Here is a 17,970-nt window from a genome sequence, read left to right on the forward strand (position 1 = left end):
GACCACCCTTTCGGGGAGGAGACCAATGGCATGAGCTACGCACACCAGTCCGCCTGCTGCGCACGTCAGACTGCCTGCTAGCACTCCATTTCCAGGGTGCGAGCTTAAAAGGCAAGGAGAGAACGGAAGTGGGAGCTTTTTTCCTGCTCCGCTGGTCTCCTGGCTGCGCTGCACAGACAGACGCGGACTGGAGTTTGACTCGGCCCGGCTCTCGGTTAACAGCACGCTTGACTCGGTCTCTCTCCCCAAAGGTGGCCTTCGGTTTTGGTGAGTTTTATACAGAATATAGACTAAGCCTAGACTTAAGACGATTTGTATTGTATTTCTACTTTCCTATCCTTCTAATCAACATCACCTTGTGACTACCATACAATAAAGGTCTATCTAGAAAACCAGAAGCTTCTTCCATTTACTAGTCTGGGAGATAAATTAAGGGAAAGGTTAAGTAGGGTGGATTTATGATCTAATATCCAATTTTAATCTCACAGAAAGAAAATGATTTCAGCAATGTGTTTGAAAGTCTGAATGGGGTTTGCTTTTTCCAGGGTATCAGCACAATGAGCATTACTCCTATGAGTTGTCAACTGTGGTGTTTTAGGCTATTGCTAAGAATAGCAGGGAAAAGATACTTCTAAATGTAATGGTGTGTCTCTACCAAATAATCAGTGTAATCCACTACCTTTAATGAGAACATGGTGCCTTACTAATTTGTCTTGAGTGTTTTTTCTGTCTAGGACACGGTATGGCACATAGTTCTTAACAAACAGCAGCTATGATGAAGTTAATGACAACTCACATTCATAAAGCATTTTTAAGGTTTACAAAGCACTTTCCTCCTGATACCTCTGAGACAGACCCCCCACACACACACACGTCCCATTTTACAGATGTATGTAGACTGCTAGAGTACTAGTCACCTAGGTGTTCTGAGAGAAGGAAGCATTCATATTCAGGAATAGGAATTTGGGTGCTATCAAAGTAAAATTAACTTAATGATGATGAATTTCCTTATTATTTTGTTTAAAAAATCCATACTGGAAGAAATCCATATTAGGAGAAATGACAAAATGGATGGTATCTCCTGTGCTCAAGCACAAAGGAAATGTGTGATCAATTATATACTACATTCTACTTTAGACTGAGAATAGACCACCTAAAAACTAAAGCAGATTCAGAGATCATTTCACAAACTGGCATCAATCTCCATAGCTAAATCATTAGTCAGAACTAACTGACAAGCTCTATCTGACAAAATATTCCCAATAGTATGAGGGAACTAATGAGCATTTATTAAGTGCCTCAGGCACTGTGTTAAGCCCTTTAAAAATATTACTTCATTTGATCCTCAACAACCCTGTTAGGTAAATGTTATTATTATCCTCATTTTATGGTAGAGGAAACTGAAGCAGACAGAGGTTAAATGACTTGTTCAGGGTCACACAGATAGTAAGAATCTGAGACTAGATTTGAATTCAGGTCTTCCTGGCCCAAGGTCTAGTACTTCTATCTAGGTACCACCTAGCTGCCTCATAATGATACAATTAAAAGGTTAGATCAGAGATTCTTAGCTTTGTCTTTGTTTCATGGATCCATTTGACAATCTGTTGAAGCCTATGGCGTCCTCAGCATAGTGTCTTTAAATGTGTAAAACAAAATATATAGGATTATATTTTGCTGGTGGGAGGGTCTTGCCTCCAGTCCACTGAAACCGATCACACTGAAATATTTATCAAAATGTTTTTTAAAAACCAAGTTCAAGGGGCAGCTAGGTGGTGCAGTGGACAGAGCACCGGCCCTGGAGTCAGGAGTACCTGAGTTCAAATCCGGCCTCAGACACTTGACATTTACTAGCTGTGTGACCTTGGGCAAGTCACAACCCTCATTGCACCGCCCCCAAAAAAACAAACAAAAAAACCCCCCAAAACAAAAACCAAGTTCATGTAGCCCAAGTCAAGAGCTCTCTTAGGTTAGATGGTCTTATACTTAAATCCTTTTGGTATTTCAATAACTCAACTCTCTTGGATATAGTTCAAAATGGACCTACGATGGACTACATTTTGTTCTGTTGTGAATATTCTTATGCTAAGGCTTCAGTGTATTATTGCCATCTCCTACATGTGTCCCTTTCTCAACACAGCCATGGTACTCTGATTTAGGTCCTCATTACCTCTTGTCTAGACTGTTGTTATTAACTCCCTAATTGTTCTCCTTGTTTCCAGTCGATCCTCTTGCTAATCCATACTCAACTCAGCTACCAAACTAACATTCCTAAATCGTAAATCTGGCCATGTCACTTCCCTATTACTTGTTGCCTCAAGGGCAGAAAACAGGTATGCCTGATATTATTGCACTTTCCTTTTATTGGACTTCACTGATATTGCATTTTTACAAATCAGAGCTTTGTGGCAACCCTATGTTGAGCAAATCCTTTGGCACTATTTTTTCCAACATCATGTCTTTGTGTCATTTTTTGGTAATTCTTGCAATATTCTAAATGTTTTCATTATTATTATGCCTAGTATTGTGTACCGTGATTAATGACTTCTGATGATACTACTGTAATTGTTTTGGGGTGCCGAAAGCCATACCCATAGAAGACAGTGAACTTGATAAATGTTTGTATGTTCTGACTGCTTCACAAATTGGCAGTTTCCCAGTTACTCTTTTTCCTCCCTATTACTCCCTGAGAAATAACAATATTGAAATCAGGCCAATTAATAACATTACAATGGTGTCTAAGTGTTCAAATGAAAGGAAGAGTCGGTCAATTCAGCAAACTTCATTGTTGTCTTAAGAAATTGCTGCAGCCACCCTAACCTTCAGCAGCCACCACTCTGATCAGTCAGCAGCTATCAACAGGGAGGCAAGACCCTTCCAACAGCAAAAATGTTACTCCTTTAAAGGCTGAAATGATGGTTAGCACTTTTTAGCAATAAAGTATTTTTTAATTAAGGTATGTACATTGCTTATTTTGACATAATTACGTTGCACAGATAATAGACTATAGTATAGTGTAAACATAACTTTTATATGCACCGGAAATCCAAAAAGTTCACATGACTCACTTTAATACAATATTTTCTTTATTGTGGTGGTTGGAAACTAACCCACAATATCTCTGAGGTATGCCTGTACAAGCTCCTAAGTTTAGTCTTTAAAATCCTCCTCATTCTGACTCCACCATTTACCTTCCCAGATCTTCTGGTTAGTCCTTGAACTCAGTATTCCATCTCCCTTCTTCCTACCCTTGTACTGATTGCTGGCCATATGTGCCTACACTATACTCCCTCCTGACCCTCACCTCTTAGAATCCCTGAGTTTCTTCAATGTACAGTTGTACATTGAAGGCTTTGCTTCCTCTTTGAAGTCTTCTCAACTTTCCCTTCACCACCTTCGTTGTCCTCTCCCTCTTTCAGTTTCCTTGTATTTACATAACTGTAAGTGGTTTATATCCCCCCAAGTCAACTCCTCTACTACAGGGGTTATTGTGTTTTTGTCTCTGTAAGACTAATCTAGGGCCATTGAATATAACAGGCACTTAATAATTGTTCTATTTGTTGAATTGAATCATCCTCAAAAGAGGTGACATTTATATAACTTTAATGTTTACAAAGTACTTTAAATATGTTAATTCATTAATGATCTGATAAACTAATAATATTTCAATAAATTAATAATTTGATCCTCACAACAGCCCTGGGGATTATCCCCATTTCCCCCGTCTCTTCTTAAGATGAGAAAACTGAGGTTAGAAGAAATAAAATGATTCACCCAGGGTCACACAGCTAGCAACTGTAGAAGGCAGGATTTGAAAGTAGGTCTCCCTGATTTCAACTAGGGTACTCCATCACTGGACCATCTAGTTACTTTATCATCCAGAGAAATGGTTTATTTAGGAAGAGAAGGCACTACAATGACAGATGAGCTGACTTTATTACACTGTCTCTGGTTTTTCTCACTTGTTTGTGCTTTCAGAGTGTGGCCAAACTCACTGGCAGAGAGTTGAAGGCATATGCTAAAGCTGGATCTGTGGCTGATGAAGTCCTTTCCTCAATTAGAACGGTGGCTGCTTTTGGTGGTGAAAAGAAAGAGGTAGAAAGGTTGGTTCCTTTGTGGTTTTTTAATTATAAATGTCAAATTTTTATTTTTTAGCAATCTCCACTGTCTTCCCCATTATCTTAATTTAACCACCTCACCTCAGTCCACTGATGATAATTGTTTCAGAGGATTCAACAAAAGACAAAACACATAACAAAGAATGCCTTCTACAAACTGACTCCAACCTGTTTTGTGCCGGTTGTGTCCTTGCATGTGTTCTCTATTCCGGCCAATTGGAATCACACTAATCACTACTTTTTCCTAGAACTCAACATTCCATCTTGGGCCCCCACAATATATTCTCCATGTTTGAAATTCACTCCTTCCTAATCTCCACCTTCCAGTATACTACACCCCCCTACCCCCCAGGCTCCTTTTTAGTACCTAAAAGTCTTATTCATTCCTAAAGCCTTTCCTGAACTCCCCCCCCCCCAATTAATTCCCACACTAGCCATGCCTGAAAATATCCATCTACTCACCTTCTACATTTTAGAAGGTGAGTGGTCTGTTTCATATTCATTCTTTTGGACTCCAGGTTTATCTTGTATTGATCAGAGTTCTAAAGTTTTTCGAAGTTGTTAGTCTCTATAATGCTGGGGGTTTTTTTGTTGTTGTTTTGGGTTTTTTTAGTGAGGCAATTGGGGTTAAGTGACTTGCCCAGGGACACACAGCTAGTAAGTGTTAAGTGTCTGAGGTCGGATTTGAACTCAGGAACTCCTGACTCCAGGGCCGGTGCTCTATCCACTGCGTCACCTAGCTGCCCCTATAATGCTGTTTTCATAGTACAAATTGTTTTTCTGGTTCTGCTCTCTTTATTCTGTATCAGTTCATATAGATCTTCCCAGATTCCTTTGAAATTGTCCATTTTATCATTTTTTTATAGCATAATGATATTACATTACATTCACATACCACAATTTTGTTTAGTCATTCACCAATAAAGTGAATATTACCTTAGTTTACAGTTTGGGGCTATAATAAAAGCTACTATAAGTATTTTTTTGCCTTTTCCTTTTTCTACAATCTCTTTGGGGTATATGCCTAGTTGTGGTATAGCTGAGTCAAAGGGTATAGCTGTACATTTGGTAATTTTATGGACATAGTTCCAAATTCCTTTCCAGAGTAACTGGACCAATTCATATCTCCACCAGCCATGTATCTGTTTTTCTACAACCCCTTCAATATTTGTCATTTTCCTCTTTCGTCATCTTTGCCAGCCTGGTAGGTGTGAGGCAGAATTTCAAAGTTTCTTTAAGTTGTCTTTCTCTAATTGTTTGTTATTTAGGGAATTTTTTACCATGTGATTGATTATTGATGGGTTGTATTTTTTCTTTGAAAAATGTTTGTTCATTTCTTTTGAAAACCATTCATGTCATATTGGGGGAATAGCTCTTAATCTTAATCTTAATTTGAATTGGTTCCTTACAAATCTTAGAAATGAGATATTTGGGGCAGGTAGGTGGCGTAGTGAATAAAGTACTGGCCCTGGATTCAGGAGGACCTGAGTTCAAGTTCAGCCTCAGACACTTGACACTTACTAGCTGTGTGACCCTGAGCAAGTCACTTAACCCTCATTGCCCCTCAAAAAAAAAAAAAAGAAATGAGATATTTATTAGAGAAAATTATTGCAAAAATCTTCCTGCAGTTACTTGTTTTGCTTCTCATTTTTTACTACAGTAGGTTTGTGCAAAAATTTTTAAAAAAATTCATATGATCAAAAAGGTGCATTTAACTTGTCTTATCCTATCATGTTAGTAACAAACTCTTTCCCTAACTATACATCCAAAATTAATTTGTTCCTTTCTCATTTAATTTTTTTTTTTTTTTTTTTTTTTTTAGTGAGGCAATTGGGGTTAAGTGACTTGCCCACGGTCACACAGCTAGTAAGTGTCAAGTGTCTGAGGCCGGATTTGAACTCAGGTACTCCTGAATCCAGGGCCGGTGCTTTAACCACTGCGCCATCTAGCTGCCCCTCTCATTTAATTTATTTCTGCTGTGACCTTCTATATCTTAGTCACGTATCCCTTTGGAGTTTATCTTGATGTATATTGGGAGACATTGATCTAATCCTAATTTTGACCAGTCTGCTGTCCAGTTTTCCCAGGAGTTTTTGTCAAACAGTGAGTCCTCCTAGTAACTTGGGTCTTTGGATCTATCAAACATATTGTTCATTTTCCTCTGCATGTTGTGTGTCTGTTCAACTGATTGACCTCTTTTTATCCTAACCAGTACCAAATTGTGGTACCTTGCATTTAAGAGTAGGTACTTAATATGCATTTATTGATGTAATTTTTTTTGGTTTTGCTTTTTGTTTTGTTTTTGTTTTTGTTATTTTGCAGGGCAATGAGGGTTAAGCGACTTGCCCAGCATCACACAGCTAGTAAGTGTCAAGTGTCTGAGCTTGGATTTGAACTCAGGTTCTCCTGAATCCAGGGCCTGTGCCACCTAGCTCCTACCTGTTGACTTAAAATGAATTAAAAACTTAAAGAATATCAGGGTTCTAAAGGGTCTCACCAGCTTGCCTCTTTCTAATCCATACTTTAACAAAAATCTCCTCTATAGCATACACAGCAAATGGTCACTCAGACTCTGCTGGAAGATCTCTAGGGAAGAGGAACCCTCTTTGTTCCTTTCCAGACTGTGCTCCTGTCTTTCCTTTCAGACTTACTCTACAATGTCCCAGAAACCTCTCCCCCGTGAAATCTCACATTAGCCAATGGGAGCATCCTTTGCCCCTGGGATCCCTCCTTCTGATTGGCTGATTGCCTAGGTCACCCATGTCCTCATTCCTTTCCAGGCTATAATCCTGACTCTCTTCCTGGACTTCCTCCACAGTCTTCCCTCCTTTTATCCCCACCACCACCCCCTCTTTCCACCTCCCCTCTTTTTAGTTTTGTGTTGTCTTCCCCAATTAGAATGAAAGCTTTCTGAACACAGGGACTATCTCTCTCTGCTAATATTTATATTCCTAGCACTTAGCACTGTGCCTGACACATAGTAAATGCTTAATAAATGCTTGTTGACTTGAGGAATCTACTACCTCCCAGGGTAGTATATTCTACTTTTGGAGAGCTCTTATTATTAGGAAGCCTTTCCTTACATCAATCTGCCTCTTCACAACTTCTAATCACTGCTCCTAGTTCTGCCCTTTGTAGTTAAGCAAATCAAGTTTGATTCATTTTCTACAGAGCAGATTTTCAAATATTTGAATATAGCTATTGTATCTCTCTATTTTCTCTTCTCTTACCTAAACATACCTACTTCTTTAAACCAGTCCTCAGAGGATAAGATCTCCATCACAATCTTTGCTGTCTTCCTCTGAACACTTTATCAACAAATCTAATCAAAGTTCTTCCTAAAATGTGGCATCCAGAATAAAACTCACTATTCCATATGAGGTCTAACCAAGAAAGAATATAGCAGGACTATTACTTCCTGAGATTGAATTAGTTTTCGAAAGCTGCCGTATCTCACTGTTGACTCATACTGAGCTTAACGTCCATTAAAATTTCTAGATCTTTTTTTTTTTTTTTTACAGGGCAATGAGGGTTAAGTGACTTGCCCAGGGTCACACAGCTAGTAAGTGTCAAGTGTCTGAGGCTGGATTTGAACTCAGGTCCTCCTGAATCCAAGGCCAGTACTTTATCCACTGCACCACCTAGCTGCCCCAAAATTCCTAGATCTTTTTAAGAGGAACCACTGTCTAAATACAATTTCCCTCCCTTAAACTTCTAAAATTGATTTTTTGAACCCAAATGCAAGACTTTACATTTATCTCGATTACATTTCATTTTATTTGAACTAGCCCAGTAATACCAAGCTGAAATAGAAAACTGGTTCTCAGCACTAGGGAGTATCATGGGCTGTAGGCAATCCACAGGCTTCATGTTTGACACCTCTCTTCCAGTTTATCAAGATCTGTTTGTTCAGTTCTTACTGTGTCCTCTTGTGTGTCAACTATCCTCCAGGCATTGTATCTCCTATAAAATTGATAAACACTCTACCTGTTTATCAAAATCATTGACGAGCCATTCACAGAGGCCTCCAAAGGAAACTTCATTCTGTAACGATTGGAATGATGCCACCTGCTGGAGACTTACTGTAGAAAAGCTCCATCATGAAGGAAGGTCTTTGAGGGCAGGACCATGCGTCTTTTCTTTGGTGTCAGGAAGTGACGTTTGCTGATGGGAGGAGGAAGGGGGAGCTAGGCACTCTGCCTCTCTTTTTTTGGCCTGAGGACGCTGGTGGAGAAGGGAGCTAGAAATGCGCTCTCCCTTTAATAGGTAGGAATCTAGGCCTTTTCTCTCTCTCTTTACCAAATTCTTATTCTCCTTAATAAATGCTTAAAAGCCTAACTCTTGCTAAAGCTTATAATTTATTGGTGACCATTCATTAGATATTTTAGACAGTTTAGCTAGAATTTTAGCCCTTAACAATTCCAAGTTCTCATTGAACTATTAATAACTATTCTTTGGGTCTAGCCATTCATATAGTTCCAAATCCATCTAACTACATTTTTTTCTCCACCTCATCACTCTATTCTTTTCATAAGGAGGCTCTTTTCATGAGACATATCTGATGCTTTACCAAAATCCAGGAAAGATATACCTATTAATATTTTCAGGATAGACAAGTCTAGTAATCATGTCAAAAAAGGAAGCCTACCCTGACTTACTTTTCATATAGCCATTTTGGCTCATTGAGAGCTTTTCCTAGATATTCAAAAGTCATCTCTTTAATAATATATTGTAGAATTTTACTAAGAGTTAATATAAAGATCATTGGTCTATATAAACTTGGCTTTTAAAAACTTTTGTTGTATGGAAAATCAGAGCATTTGCTCTTTTTCAATCGTTTTATCTATCTATCTATCTATCTATCTATCTATCTATCTATCTATCTATCTATCTATCTATCTATCTATCTATCTATCTATCTATCTATCTATTTGTTGGTGAGGCAATTGGGGTTAAGTGACTTGCCCAGCTGTCACACAGCTAGTAAGTGTTAAATGTCTAAGGCTGGATTTGAACTCAGGTACTCCTGAATCCAGGGCTGGTGCTCTATCCACTGCACCACCTAGCTGCCCCTCTTCTTCAATCTTGAATTGGATGATCTAGAGTAGTTTAAGCACCACAAAGAGTCAACTGACTTAATAATATCTTCTTTTTAAAAAATATTTTAAAAAATAAATATAGATTCTGGTTTGCTATGTCCCTCAGATTCTGGTGGCTATCTATTTTAGACAAATGTGCTGCATACTATTAATTCTCAGTTTGCTGCTTTTAGGGGAAATGAGTTGTACTTCCATAGTATTGATATTTTATACTAGGATGCCATGGGCATTTTGAGTTTTTGACATGGTCTTTATTTTAGCAAGCAAAACCCAGCATGAGTATACTGAAAATTATAACTCCAAAAACTAATCCTTCTTATAAACAATGAAAATATGACCCAACAGACCCATATGAAAATATGACTATATGACCCAATAGTCAAAGGATAAGTTATAACTTCATCAAATTTCTGCCAACTTAATGAAAACTTTTTTTCTTCTTAGTTATTGAATGCAGTGTGATCATTCCATTTAGTCTAGATCACTACTGAATATGCCAACTCAATAAGAAAATAAACTTTAGGGGCAGCTAGGTGACGCAGTGGATAAAGCACTGGACCTGGATTCAGGAGGACCCGAGTTCAAATCTGGATTCAGACACTTGACACTTACTAGCTGTGTGATGCTGGGCAAGTCACTTAACCCTCATTGCCCCACCAATATTTTTTTTTTAAATAGGCTTTATAGGACCTACAGAAGTCCTCCTGCCTCTTTTGATAGGCAATATGTTATAGTGGAAACACTACAAAATTTGGAGGCAATGGACATGGTTCAAAAACTGGTTTTGCCACCTCTGTGATCTTGGGTTAATGACTTAACTAGCCTGGGGCTCAGTTTCTTCATCTATAAAGGTTAAATTGGCTCATTTTTGCGATCCTTTCCAGCCCTAAAGCTATAGTCTTCACATTTTGGGATGTTGAACTACACAGTCTGCCAGAATCAATAGATATAGAACTATGGAATGATAGATTTGCAAGGTCATATACTCCAGACCATATGACCTTACCTGAAGTCCAAGTTTTTCCCTGAATTGACCTTTTCCTGGATAGATGTAAATTATTTTATTGTTAATAACAAATAGAAGCCATAATATTTTTCATGCCATATTGCCCTGCAAATAAACCAAGTACTTAAGATGAGATCTCTTTGGTATTAAAAAAAATCACATAGGGATACATTGAAAAATATTATCAGTTATAGACTGTGATCTGATTTTACACAAACCAGATTTGAGTCGGGAAGGAAGAGGTATGTTGTCCAAAGTAGAAGACTCTTGGAACTTAAGTTCAGTAGGTTTATAGTTTTTAAAATTCTCAAGTTTATTAAAAATAGAACATATAGAAAAGCAGCCACAGAGTGCTTCAGGGTAGATGGTTAAGATTTCAGATCACAATCCATCAATGACCTAGCAGATAGAAGCATCATGATGTTGTGGCCCTCTTGGGGGAGGAGAGGCACATTCTATGACATTGGGATAGAAAATAATTTTCCAACCATATATTCCCAATAATTGTGAAACATGTCCCTTTGTCTTTGTTCTCCCCTTACAGGTATGAGAAAAATCTTGTGTTTGCTCAGCGCTGGGGAATTCGAAAAGGGATGATCATGGGACTATTTACTGGATTTATGTGGTGTATCATTTTGATGAGTTATTCATTAGCCTTCTGGTATGGCTCAAAACTTGTCCTGGATGAAGGTGAATATTCACCAGGAATTCTTCTACAGGTACTTTTGAGTCCAATAACATTTCATTTTATTTTGGGCTGGTTTCTCAGGAAAGTCTACTGTTTATTCCCTTAATTTCCAACCAAGGAAAGCATCACTGATTTGATAGTGTTTAATTTTGTCCATCTGCAGAACCAAGATATGCCTCTGCATTTTATGGGGAATGATCTTGAATTGATTAGTTCAAAAGTTTAATGTTTTGCAATTAGCCAGAGTTTTTATAGCTATAAAACTATGGTTGTTTGAGTGCAGCCCAGGAGATAATATGCCATGAAAATGAAAAGCCAGCCATGCCCTTAGCTAAAAATTAGCTGGCTCATATAGTTGAGCTGTATTATAGCATGTACTAATAGGCATAATTGTGCAACATAATAGCTTACTATGTATTGGGCCAATAATATTCTCAATTAAGCAGGTAATGTAAATATATATTATTGACCATTTAGGCCTCCTATAGGAGGCTCCACAGCTACTGCATTTCAGAATGCACTTGAAATTGTCCTTTCTGAAGTAGTAGCATCAGTAAATTTGTCCAAAGTTTACTAAGAAGCAGGAAGAGATTAGGAGAGTTGGGTACTGATCATTGCAAATAATGAATCTCCTGAAGTGGTTGAACTATTCAAATTTGCACTGCATATTTCCATTGGTCTGGGACCAATGAGCTTATTTCCCATAATTATGTTCAAATGCTGTGGATTTGAATATATGTGGCCTTGTCAGGGGATTCATTATTTGCACTAATTGGTACCTATTCTTTGTTAAGAACTTCATAGATTTTATTTAAGTAAAATGCCTTCCTCATCTCTAAATATTCAATATGTATAGACCCTGAGGAAAAAGAAAAAATATACACACATATGCATATGTGTATATATACACATGCAAATACACACAGACCTTATATATGAAAATTAATACATTCATACACATACATACATACATATATATATATATATATACACACACACACAAACACACAGAGACGCTGTCACACAGACACTCACAAAGACATCCCCCCCACACACACACAAATGGGAATGCATTTTCTGCATCAGAAATAGATTAGTTGGAAACAGGAGTGTAGGTTTGATTGTTTTGCTATATGCACACTGTCACAGAAAAGTGAACAGAATTTCAACTGTTTTCATCATGTACCTAAATCCAAGGTTTCTGATATTATTTGCAATAATATGTGCATAATAGACTTTCAGGTCATTGGCTTCTCCATTTTAAGAGCATATGAACGAACCATTTAAACACTAATGCTTTTGTTGTTGTTGTTGCGGAGCAATGAGGGTTAAGTGACTTGAGCAGGGTCACATAACTAGTAAGTGTCAAGTGTCTGAGGCCAGATTTGAACTCAGGTCCTCCTGAATCCAGGGCTGCTGCTTTATCCACTGCACCACCTAGCTGCCCCCTATCCACTGATTCTTTCTTTCTTTTTTTTTTTAGTGAGGCAATTGGGGTTAAGTGACTTGCCTAGGGTCACACATCTAGTAAGTGTCAAGTGTCTGAGGCCAGATTTGAACTCAGGTCCTCCTGAATCCAGGGCTGCTGCTCTATCCACTGCACCACCTAGCTGCCCCTATCCACTGATTCTTAAGGAATATAAGTAGCTCTTTCCACAACTGTCTCCATTTGATATTATGTCTAAGGATAAAGCATGTGGTAGATTTCTCTTGCATGTTTCTATAGGAGATCTCTCCCATGTCGACCTGCTCCTTCTGTGCTCATGTTCTGCTAATTGTTAACCTCTTACTCAGCTTTTTCCACCTTCTTGTTCCTGCCTTTTAAGCCCTTGTGATCTTGTTCTGAGGGGAGGGAGAAGATAAGTATAATATGCTATAAGCATTGTTATCTAGAAGTAGATAGAGAATTGCACTTGAAGTCAGGAAGACCTGAGTTCAAATTCTGCCTCAGATTCTTGTCTGTATGGCCCTGGACAAGTCACTTAACTTCCATCTGCACCTTATTATTCATAGCACCTATCTTACTACCTTAGGCTTTGTGAAGATCAAATGAGATAATGTATGCTAACCTTTAAATCACTACATAATGATGGTGACCAAAGTTATTTATTAGTATTACCTCTAACTTTCTAGGTTGAGTGGACAATTAGGTTCTATAAGACTAAATAAAAAGACAGTGTTGTCATCAAATCAAGCTTTGAACAAAGTTGATTCAAAGAGCTTCATGATATTAACAATTGTTATCAAAGGCTGGTAGATTTAGAGCTGGAAGAGATAATTGATGTCATCTAATTCAACCCTCCTCATTTTACTAAAGAGGAAACTGAAACCCAAGAGGTGGGATGCTTTGCCTAATGGCACACAGCTAGTACCTGGAAACTGGAGTTCTGTGATTCTGAATCTAATGCTCTTTTCACAAAGCCAACTTGCTTTTACATCATCAAATCAAGTGTTTTGGGGGCTGCTTGAGTGAAGGAAAAGGCAACTGAGTGAAGTAGGAAGCTTCTGTAATGGCCCTCAGAAGATCCCTGTACCTCTAACTTTGGGTGAGCCTGTCCCTTTTCTTTCACCAGAAGGGGAGATCCAAACATAATGTTTTCTGAGTTCTAGGATCATAAACTCTCCGTTTTTCCCCTTTTGTTTAACTGAAGCCCCCTCTCCTTTCCTATCCAACTCCCATTTCTTTGGTTTAATAAACAGATTCCAAGCTTTCCCATCCCCACCTTTCTTTAAATGTCTTAGGGATGTTAACTTCGTAACTCAAATGAATCTCTGGTAAAATTGTAAGTAGGGAGGGAGAGAGGAAGTAAAGTTTTAGAAAATAAATGAAAGCCAGTTTGGTCTCTGGAGGAAGGGGAATATGCTAGAAATAGCACTGCAAAATGAAGTTTATCTTTGGTAAACTCTAACCTTTCTCTTTGCTCCTTTCTTCCTGCTGTCTCCTCTTACCTGTCCCTTAGATCCCCAGTATCCTCATGCTACCTTGAGGAGGCTCCATTTCATTGTTATGTTACAGTATCTTATCCAGCTTTGATTTTCCCAGTGTCTCATGCTCTAAAAACACTTCTGACTCTTTTGTTTCCCCTTCTCTAGTCTCAAATCAATCCCCAATCAAAATTCATATTCCTTTCATGTAGATTACAGCAGATGGGAAACATTTTAAAGAAATATGTAGTTGGTCATGGTGGCACAAACCTGTAATCTCTGCTACTGGGGAAGTAGAAGCTGGTGAACTGTTTGAACTCTTTCAAGCTGCAGTAGGCTTGACTAGTTAAGTCTGGCACCAACTTGATGAGCTTCTGAGAATGTGCCATACTACCTCTAAGGAGGTACAAACCAAGGCAGAAATGGACTAGATCAAAGATCTGGGAGCTGATCATTAGATGGATTTGACCTGTGTGTGGTCCCTGCACTTTTAGCCTGGACAAGATAGGGAAACCTAGTCTCAACAAAACCAAAACAAAACCCAAACAATCCATGGAAACCATTAGACCTTTTCCATAGAAATGACAGTTAAGCCATGATTCCGATTCTTCATTTGCAAATTTCCTTTTTTGAATCCAATTATGAAACTTAACATTTATCTTAAATTTCATCTTATTCAAATCAGACCATCATTATAGAAGGCTGAGAGCTTCCTCACTCCAGACTCTTTCTTACATGCCATATGTGAGCTCTTTCTCTAATATTCATGTCATATGTCAACCTGCCTTCATCCCAGTCACTGATGAGAATATTGAATTCTACACACCCAAGGACAGGTTTCTGTGTCACTATACTAGAGATTTCCTCCAAGTTGGCATTGATTAACTAATGACTCCTTAGGTATAGTCATTAAACCAGTTCTAAATCCATTTAAAAGTAAAACCATGTAGGTTATCCCTCTCTTTATTCACAATGTAGTTCTAAAGATTGTCTTCTAATTTAAAATCTAAGCATATATCTTTATATGATATATATATATAAACATTTGTATCAATATATGAATATAATTTCCAAGATCTACCAGTCTAGTTGCCTTGTCAAAAAAAATTTATTAATTTTATAGGACTTACTCTTGGTAAAGCCATGCTGGTTTTTAGTCACCACGGATCCAATGCCCCAAAACGTGTGATTTAATGATGTGGCAATTCTTCCCACCAATATGGAATAGACTTCACCCATAGATTCCCTTTCTATATTACTCTTGTATAAATCATCTAATCATTTTAACAGTGGGGTTACCCAATGTCCTGAGGACATTAATCATGTTCTCTTGACATTGCAAAGATACTAAAAGAACCCACTGGTCCTGAAGAACATTAAAAAAAAAAAATTCTAGTCCTCTTCTCAGATAACATCTTTGTAGCCAACTGCTCACTTTATATAAATGCTTTTCCCATCTGACTCCCTTACCTTCAGCTGGAAGATGGAGACATGTTTCTCCACCCCCCACCCCCCACCCCCCAAGGTCTTCAGTTATTTCTCCCTTCTTCCTCCTGTCATGTTTACAAAATTCTTAATAATGCTTGTTAAGTTCTTTTTGGAGGTATCCTTTGTGCAAACATGAATCACCAGAATTCTTGGGTTTCTAATGTCATCCCCCCCACCCAGTAATACCTGACTATGTAGCCTGGGGAACCTTTTTACTAAAACTTGAAAAAGAAAGGGTTGAGAAAGCCTGAGTCTGAGTCTACAGTCATAGATTAGACACCATTCCCATGTCTAGGTAATTTCCTTAAACCAGTCAAAACATGTTCTGGGTCTCTCTTATCTTTGGGGAAAAAAAAAATGCTTGCTTTGAATTTTCCATCCTCTCAAACTCTTTTCATATATCTCTCCCCCCTTTCACTCTTGATCTTTTAGAAAGGGTAGTTTATACTGACTTCTTCTACCACTTCTTCTATTCATACCCCAGTCCCTGGAAATAGGGTTTCTGACTATTGAAATTCTTCAACAAAAGTCACTAAAACACTTAATGGACAAATCCACTGATTTTTCTCAATACTTACCCTTGAATTCTCTGAAACTTTCAAATTATAGACTACCCACTCCTGAATAATCTCTCTTCCCTAGGCTTCCTGGTCCCTCTCCTCTCTGTTTAACTGTTCCTTCTTGGTCTCTTTCCATGGCTCATTGTCCATTCCCCATCTCTAAGTGTGACTGTTGTTCAAGTTTCTTTCCTCATCCCCCTTCTCTCCTCTCTATTGTATGTCCCCTGGTGATTTCATTTACTCTCATGGGTGAAATGATCACCACTATGCAAAAGGTAACTATGCTCTCCATATTCATTCTTACCTCTCCAATTGCTTGGTGAATATCTCTCTGCATACTGGCACCTCAAACTCAACACGTCCAAAGTTGAATTTACCACTCTCCAAAAGCTTATGCCACTTTCCTAATCCCCTATTTCTTTTGAAGGAACTACTAGTCTTCTAGTTACCTATGGTTGAAATCTTGGAGCCATCTTTGATGCCTTCTCCTCCCCCAAGCCCACATCTAATCAGTTTCCAAGGCTTCAATAGAGAAAAAAGCATTTATGAAGTACCAACTATGTGCCAAGTACTAGGTTAATTCTTATTGATTTCTTCAAAATATCTCTTATATTCTTTCCCTCCTTTCCATTCATATTGGCAGTAGCTATGGCCCCATCATCTCTCATCTGGACTATTACTATAAGGACCTCCCAATTTGTCTCCTTGCCTCTACTCTTCCCCCTCTCGATCTAGCCTCTTCTCTCCATCTTGTTAACCCATAAGTCTCATCATATCACTCTCTTATTCAAGAACACTTAAAGAAGAATATCTTAATTTGGATTCAGTGGACTTAAATTTTTTTGATAACTGTATTTCAACATAATGAGTTTTCTTTGTAATTCTAGGGCTTTTAAAATTTTATGCATCTAAAAACATTATTCTAAGAAAGGTCCATAGGGTTCAATAGACTATCCAAGGGGTCCATGGCACAAAAAGGTAAGAATCCCTCCTTTCTCTGAGATACCAACCTGATAATTAAGGCCTTCTATAGTCTTTTCCCAGCCTACCTTTTCAGCCTTGTTTTACCTTATTCTCCTTCACACTATGTTTTAGTCCAAAGAAGGAATACCCTTCTACCTAGCATCTCAATGTATTTGTGTAAGTCATCTCTTTTCCCTGAACAACCTTTCCCATCTTTACCTACTCAAATTTTTCTCTTCCTCCATTGATAAGCTCAAGAACTGAAGTCCCCCCAGAGAAGAAGGATAGCAGAGTAGAAAGTGGGATTGTCCTAGATTTCCAGTCACAGAACAGAATTCAAATCCTCATCTCACCACTAACACAGTAACCTTCAGCCAACCACTTTTCTGGTCCTTGTTCTCCTCAATGGTAAAATGAAGGGTGCTGATTAGATTATTTATAAAGACTCTTCCAAATATAAACTCTATTATAACACCAGGTGAGAGTGCGCTTAGGGTATTCAAAGTTTTTGAGGACACTTTGTCTTTGTCCCAATAATGATCTAGATTGTACTCTGCTTATTTTGAGTCAGGAAGGCCTAGGTTCTGTTATTTAATAGATAAGTGACTAAAGATGGAGCATTTCTATGAGTCTCCATTCTAGTTATCTGAAAAATAGCAGGGCAGGTAGGTCGTGCAGTGGATAAAGCACCAGCCCTGGATTTAGGAGGACCTGAGTTAAATCCTGCCCTCAGACGCTTGACACTTACTAGCTGTGTGACCTTCAACAAGTCACTTAACCCTCATTGCCCTGCCAATTGGAAAAAAAAAAAAAGAAAGAAAAAGAAAAATATGAATAGCTCCTATCTTAGTGAGGGCTTTGTGAGAATTAAATAAGATAAGGTATTTAAAAGCACATTGTAAACCACATTGTTATTTGTGTGTCATTTCTCCCAGTGGAGTACAAACTCCCTAAGAACAGGACCTATGATATTGTTTCTTGTTCCCCTAGGTCCTATTCAGTGTCAGTGCATACAGAAAGCACATAATAAATTTCAATACCACTGTTAGGCCTCTATCCAAAAGTTATCAAAGAAATAAGAAAAAAAAAAGTCTGACATACAAAATGCCCATAGTAGCTTTTTTGT

At 38.2% G+C, this 17,970-nt stretch overlaps 1 protein-coding gene across 3 annotated transcripts in view; it reads left to right on the forward strand.

Moving 5' to 3' along the window:
• The window catches only part of ABCB11 (ATP binding cassette subfamily B member 11), a 142,246-nt gene that overhangs the window by 49,324 nt on the left and 74,952 nt on the right, over positions 1–17,970 (forward strand). For all 3 annotated transcript variants that reach the window (XM_043992208.1, XM_043992207.1, XM_043992209.1), the window contains 2 exons: positions 3,976–4,100; positions 10,765–10,939. In XM_043992208.1, coding sequence (XP_043848143.1) covers positions 3,976–4,100; positions 10,765–10,939 — 300 coding nt within the window. The remainder of the gene's footprint in view (positions 1–3,975; positions 4,101–10,764; positions 10,940–17,970) is intronic.

Source organism: Dromiciops gliroides, chromosome 3 (assembly GCF_019393635.1).
Source record: "Dromiciops gliroides isolate mDroGli1 chromosome 3, mDroGli1.pri, whole genome shotgun sequence".
In the NCBI taxonomy this organism is placed as follows: Eukaryota; Metazoa; Chordata; class Mammalia; order Microbiotheria; family Microbiotheriidae; genus Dromiciops; species Dromiciops gliroides.